Source organism: Dryas octopetala, chromosome 2 (assembly GCF_963921425.1).
Source record: "Dryas octopetala chromosome 2, drDryOcto1.1, whole genome shotgun sequence".
Taxonomy (NCBI): domain Eukaryota; kingdom Viridiplantae; phylum Streptophyta; class Magnoliopsida; order Rosales; family Rosaceae; genus Dryas; species Dryas octopetala.
The window spans coordinates 11,276,449-11,283,666 of NC_141367.1; the positions used below are offsets into that span (position 1 = coordinate 11,276,449).

General features: G+C 35.5%; 2 protein-coding genes across 2 annotated transcripts; both read left to right on the plus strand.

The window, feature by feature from the left end:
- The first annotated feature begins 3,432 nt into the window (after positions 1-3,432).
- On the plus strand, positions 3,433-5,960 carry LOC147293076 (protein FAR1-RELATED SEQUENCE 5-like). Its single transcript, XM_086230999.1, has 6 exons — positions 3,433-3,471; positions 3,922-4,071; positions 4,148-5,349; positions 5,428-5,661; positions 5,754-5,812; positions 5,899-5,960. The coding sequence occupies exons 1-6, from the start codon at positions 3,433-3,435 to the stop codon at positions 5,958-5,960; spliced, it is 1,746 nt and encodes a 581-aa protein (XP_086087125.1).
- A 193-nt stretch (positions 5,961-6,153) lies between these two features.
- On the plus strand, positions 6,154-7,218 carry LOC147293077 (uncharacterized). Its single transcript, XM_086234318.1, has 3 exons — positions 6,154-6,246; positions 6,327-6,812; positions 6,927-7,218. Exons 1-3 carry the CDS (start codon positions 6,217-6,219, stop codon positions 7,101-7,103), a joined length of 693 nt encoding a protein of 230 aa, XP_086090444.1. The 5' UTR covers positions 6,154-6,216; the 3' UTR covers positions 7,104-7,218.

Here is a 7,218-nt window from a genome sequence, read left to right on the forward strand (position 1 = left end):
GTGTGTGAGAGAGAGAGCGCGGAGAGAGTCTGCTTTTAAAGCTGTATCGAGAGTTCGAGACGGAAGCAACTAATTATTATTATTTTTTTATTTTTTTGAAATTTCCACTTTTGGATGTATATATGTTATAATATATGTCATGTATGTAGCACATCATACATCATCATACCATTCATACATACATGGCACATCGTGGACTAGGTGTGGATGTGTATGTCTAAGCCTATCATCATCTAAATTATTGTCTGTGATGTGTGACGTGGACAGGACAGCTGTACTGTGAGGTGAGAGAGGCTGATGAAGACAGAATTGGGAAGTTGACACGTGGTGGTCGTTTGGACACGAAAAGGCATTGGCGTTGCAGGTCCAGCATGTTGTGGCTGGATTTGTTTGCGTGAGTCTCGTTCGATTCGGATAAAAATTTGGGTGCTAACGGTTGATCACGTCGTTTTACTCATATGAATTATAATTTATGATTAAAATTGTATAAAATTGTATTCAACCCTCATGAGAAATGATGTTATAAAATTGTATAATACAAAAAAGGGAGACTTAGAGTTCAGTCCATTTTATGAGTCTTTAGATTAAGACCGGTAATGATTTAGAGTTTTTAATTAAGTCATTTTATTTTTCTTCTTTGACAGTTTTATGTTAGGTTTTAACTCCAAAATTTTGGGCGGAGCCCAAAATCTCAGAGTTAAAACCTAACATGAAGCCTCTACAAAGCCCACTCTACATTCTAGGAAGAGAAATACCCTTCAAATAGGGGAAAATACTCTTTAAATCGGGGAAAGACTTTATTATGAATTAAAAGAATTTTTTTATAAATTAAAAGAACTTTATTATGAATTAAAATGATTTTCTTATAAATTTTAAAACACCTCTGGTCTCCATCTAAAAACTGTTTTTCTAAATGACCTAAACCTAATTATCTCTTAAAAAAAAGTTAAAGTTTTATTTAACATTCTTAATGTATGGAATAATTTTGTTTTATATTTATCAAGTATAGTCTAAATATTTTAAAGTAATTATTGTTCATGATTAAATTCAAAACTTTCTCTCATAAAAAGAAATTAAATTGATTGTCTGCTAAACTTAATGGTCATTAACAACATAATATGAATTAATAATAAAAACTTTTAACCATATTAACATAAGAATTTGTTAGATTGTAGAGTTTAACAACTAAAATTGTTGGCTTAAAAGACAACCAGTCAAGTAAGTTATATGAAGATCAAAATTTAAATAAGGATCAACCCAGTACATCTAAAAAAATACAATAAGTACATCTGTAAAAAAAATCTAAAAATTGTCATTTACACCAATTTATTATATTAAAATTCTTTACATAAAATTTATTAGCGATTTGGTACTAAAATAAAATTCACTATTAGTATAATGGCTTCATATGAGTGTTTCATCGAATTTTTCACGAATTAATATATTTTGAAAATACCGAGGTTTATGCTCTCATATAATTTAATGAATAAATATGATAAGCATTAAGATTATTGTCGCTTGTATATATGAAAGACAAGGCACGTGGGAAGAAGTTATTTTCTTGTGAATAAAAGGATTTTGTTTTGATGTGAGTGTTTGTGCCTAAGGGGGAAGTCACCCACATCATTGAATTTGTGTTTGATTGATACTCTTATCAATAGGACAAAGAAAGGAAAGCCTTATCAATATCCAATAACATGGTCATGATCTCAATTCTCAAGCCAAAACATGGTCGGGATCTATAGAGTTTATCAATATGAGGTATATTCATTTATCTATATCTAGGAAGTTATTCACACTTCAAAAAAGTAAGAGTTGTTTTATTTATACCCACTTACATTATTCATTGTAACCCCCCATTTTATACTTGATGAAAACAAAACTAAAAGAATAAAAAAAAATTAAAAAAAAAAAAAACAAAGCAGCCCCAGGTGGCCGCAGGTGGGCAAGGCCGCTGGCGTTGGGACTGACATTTTAGTTGTTCTTTTCTTCTTTGATTTTGTTAATTTTTTTTCATTAAAGGTAAAATTGGAACTTAAATGGAAACAAATGGAATGGGGGTATAGATAACAATGGAGTTGGTACAAATAGAACACCCAAAAAGCAACAATGCATTTTTTTTCATTTTCTTTATTCTTAAAAATAGGAAATTTTTAGTAGAATAACCTACACTATAAGGGTTGTCACAATTCATGATACGATATTCTCTTGACCTTGTTATTAGACTTATTTACAAGAACAAGGCGGTATGGTGAAGAGATTTATTTGGACGAAGGTCACGCATTTTTGGACTTGTCAACTTCCTATTTTATCATTGGTGATTCCACTCAACTGTTTCTTGAGTTGGCATTTGTTTTTTATTTATACTTTGTTGCTCAGAGAGATGATCTTGAGTTCCATTTACCTTTAACTGTTTTTGAAGTAGTGTTTGTTTGATTTTGAAACCCTTTAATGGACGCTTTTGGTATTTCGAGTCTTATATTATTCTTCAAAGTTATCTTGAACTACTGTAACTTTGGGATTAGTCTTTTGTGAAAAAAATTAAATTATCTCTCATTTTTCCGTTGTCCATTTAAATACTCTAATCCAACCTATTTAAAATCAAACAGACTACTCAAAGTATGTGCAATTGTTACATGTCCGGTTTTGGGTTTCGACAATTGTCATACATTGAAAAATTATAATTTTTTTGTAAGTGTGCTTATAATAAAGGTCTTGAGTCTCTACTCAAACTATCAATTGGTTTTGAGCGTTGAAATTAGTTGTTAGTTGAAATCCCACCATTATACATCGAAAATTGAGTGATTAAAATGATGTAATATTGGTCAAAATAAATAAATAAATGAACTCCTAAAATTCAAAATGCAACATCAGGTAAGTATATAAGCATTATTGTCAAAATTGAAAATAAAGAAACAAAAATAAAACCCTGGCAAACTACAAGAACCAAAATTATTGTAATCAGATACGTACCAAATAGGCCCTAATATTTAATTCCTCCTAAATAATAATATATTTCTCCTTAATACATTATACAATCAAAGTGGGTGTGCATGGAGCATTTCACATCCAAAATCCTTGTCTTTGTAAGCTTGTAATTAATTAAGGGAGCTGCTATTTGCACACCCCTATTTTTCTCTTTGCACACCCCTAACAACCCAATTTGTGAAATTACTTAATTGACACAAAGAGAAAAGACCAAAAAGGACAACCTTTATTATTTGAAAAAAAAAAAAACTCTCCTTACACACCCATCCCAACACTCTTACACACCCCACCCAAACTCTTAAACCTCAGCCAAAATACTCTCATTGCACACCCCCTCCTCTCATAACCTCTTCTCTTCATTTTTCCTCCATTAAACCCTAAGTTTTCATTTTTCCTCATTGAAAGTGTTTACCCATTTTGCCAAATAAGTCTTCATTTTCATGAATGGAGCCTTCACTCGTCCCGTATTCGCCTTCCGACGAGGTATGATCGTGATTTTTTGAGTTTTTTTTTCGTCTTTTTCATTTCCTGTTCGCGGTTCATTCGGCGAACCAGTACCGAACGTTTCTGCATTGTTCGACAGATGACTACCGAACATAACTAACATATTCGGTGGTTAGCTGCCGAATGAAAATTACAAAAAAATTTTAAAAAATCCATTCGGTGACTGTTTGCCGAATGAACTTATAAATTTCGACAGACACATGCCGAACATTGTACATATATTCGGAAGACATCTGTCGAATGAAGTATTTTGTTTACAAAAATCGATATTGTTCGGTAGTCAACTGTCGAACTAAGGTTATTGGTTCGGTAGATTACTACCGAACAATATGATTTCGTTCGGTAAGCTTCTACCGAACAGATTCATTCAATTCGGTAACCTTCTACCGAACGTACTGTTTTGACATTATTTTCATGTTTTATGTGTAGGATGATGAACCGACTGAGCAATATGGTGGTGCTTCTACTCGGAACAGCAAGGTTGAGGACTACATTGGGCCCGAGGTCGAGGTCGAGGTCGAGGCCAAGGTTTTGACCGAATACTCACGTGACTATAGTAATGAATTCACAACAAACGAGGTATGAATTTGTTATTTGGGAAATATATGTTGCAAATGTAGTTGAAATGTGAATAATGTAAATTTCATATGTGTAGATATTTCATTCGAGGGATGCATTGGTTAGCTGGGCACGTGCACAAGGAAGGACGAACAACATAGTCATTGTCATAATGAGGTCTAATACAGCAGGGGTGGGGAAGAAGAAAGCTAGAGTGTTCCTTGGTTGCGAACGAAGTGGTCACCATAGGCCATCCAAGTATGATGCTGATAGTTGTATAGTAAAACGTCCTAAGGATGGTAGGGACTCTACTACAAAAAGATGTGGATGCCCCTTCTCATTAAAGGGTGTGCAAACTGGTAATGAGGATGAATGGATGCTAAGTGTGGTATGTGGAGTGCATAACCATAGAGTTTTAGTTACTGGTGAAGGACACTCATTTGTGGGGAGATTATCTGAAACAGAGAGTTCTTTATTGGTGGATATGTCTAAGAGTTTAGTGAAACCGAAGCAGATTCTGACCATCTTGAAGGAAAGGGATTATTCGAATACAACAACAATCAAAACAATATACAATGTCAGACACCGCAATAGGGTGAAAGAGAAGGCTGGAAAAACTGAAATGCAGTGTTTGCTAAGTAAGTTATCTGAACACAAATACTTTGAGTGGCATAGATGTTCTGGTGGTGATGATATTGTGACTGATTTGTTTTGGAGCCACCCTGGTTGTGTTGATCTCTTACGTGCATTTCCACATGTATTGATCATGGATTGCACGTATAAGACTAATAGGTACCGTCTGCCACTCTTTGAGATTGTTGGGGTCACATCCACGGACATGACTTTCTCAGTTGCATTTGCTTACATTAGTTATGAGAAGGAAGACAATTACATTTGGGCTTTGACTAGATTGAGGTCGTTACTCAGCGATGATTGTCTTCCTGATGTGATTGTCACAGACCGAGATCTAGCACTCATGAATGCAATCTCTGCAGTTTTTCCTACTGCTAGACATTTATTGTGTAGGTGGCACATTAGCAAAAATGTGATGGCAAATTGCAAGAAAAAGTTTGGAACCAAGGATGATTGGGATAAGTTTTATAGTTCATGGTATTCCTTGGTAAATTCAACGTCAGAAGATGTGTATTTAAGAGACTTACAGCAGATTGAATCTAAGTTCGGTTGGGTTCCTGGAGTTATTGACTATTTGAAGGACACTTGGTTGATACCTTTCAAGGAGAAGTTTGTGGCTGTATGGACAGACACATGTATGCATTTTGGTAATACAACTTCCAATAGGTAAACACTTTCACATATTTGGCATTACTTGTTAATTATTATATTGTGTTGTATATAAACTAACTTGACTATTAATAGGGCGGAAAGTGCACACGCGAAGCTAAAAAGGGAACTTGGCTCTAGCCAGCTTCCCTTTGATACCTCTTGGGCACATATACACTCATTGTTAGTATTGCAGCATACACACATCAAGGCATCATTTGAGAAGAGTCGAACGTTTGTCCAAGTCAAAATGAGACAGCCGGAATTGAAAGATTTGATTGGTTATGTATCTATGACGGCATTGACTATAATTGCTTGTGAGATTGGCCGGTAATTTGGATACTAACTCAACTATAATTACTACCATGAACACTTCATTAATGTGATGCTTACTGACTAATATAATTCTTTTCTTTTTGTAGGGCCGATTCAAATCCGACTGGAACATTACCGTGTGATTGCACGATTCGCCATACACACTGTTTGCCATGTGCACATGAGATTTTGTCGTATAGGCGACGGAAGATGCGTATTCCACTTGATTCAGTGCATCCCCGTTGGAGAAAGTTGGATATGCTTCACGAACCACAAGTGATAGTGTCAAATCCACCGGTTCAGTCAACACTTGATAGACTAGCAATATGGATGGAAGGACAGAATGAGGACACTAAGAGGATGATGAGTTTGAAAATAGAAGAGCTTATGAATCCAGAGATAACGGTGCTAAAAGAACTGCGTGCAAAGGTAAAGACTAAAGGGCGCCCTAGTAAAGCCAAAAATTCTACCCGCCGTTTGCCATCTGCCTTCGAGTATGTACTTTCGGGTCAAGGTAGCCACTCACCATCACCTACAATATGTACAGTTGGCACCAATTCACCAAAGAAGATGCCAAAGGCAAGAGTATCAAAATTGAAGGTATATAATTCATTTGGATGATCTTACTTTATTTTACTAATACTCATTGCATAATCGGATTTATTTATATTTTTCTACAGGCATATAAGACATCACTCACGCCATCTGTTCCGACCCACCGGTATACACAGCAATTCAACGCTAGCATTAGGCCATTCATTACCGGTGCCACTGATGTGAAATCCGACGGTCATTGTGGGTATAGAGTCGTAGCTTTGGCATTGGGGTTGGGTGAAGATGCGTGGCGGAAAGTGCGTATAGATTTATTCCACTCGTTACGGTCATTGTCCATCCTATATGAGTCCATATTTGGTCGATCTCGAGTTGCTGAGCTAAAGCATTCGATTGAGTATTTTGAAGAACCTCTTATTGCACCAAAGGATTATTGGATGGACATGCCGGAGATGGGATATGTTATCGCGACATGCTATGGTGTAGTGGTGACCCATGTATCTAGGTCGTTATGCTTAACATGCCTACCATTTAGCGTACACCCAGATATACTAGAGGGATCCGAGATTCGTGAGATTGGTATCGGTTTTGTCAATGACGATCATTTCGTACAGGTACACATTGAACTACATGGTTTGTTTTATTGGATATTTAAATTATCTTTATAGGTACACTTAGTGGATATTTATTCCATATTTATTGAACTCATGTGTAATGCTATTTTATAGGTACACTTAGTACCGGATCACCCCATGCCACCTATTCCTACTGTGTGGACCTTGCATGCCACCGAAAGCGCAAAAATGTGGTATACTAGATACCAACATCGCCTTGAGCAATTCAAAGAATTTGTGTGCCATAGTGATCCATCCACACAAGAACCAGTGTCTCTTGATAGTGATTGATTATGTTCTGGACTTGATGCATTTACATTGAGTTATGATGAGATTATTGTATTATTTAAATATATATAAGTATGTGGATTTAAGTATATATAAGTATTTGGATATTTTTTTTGCA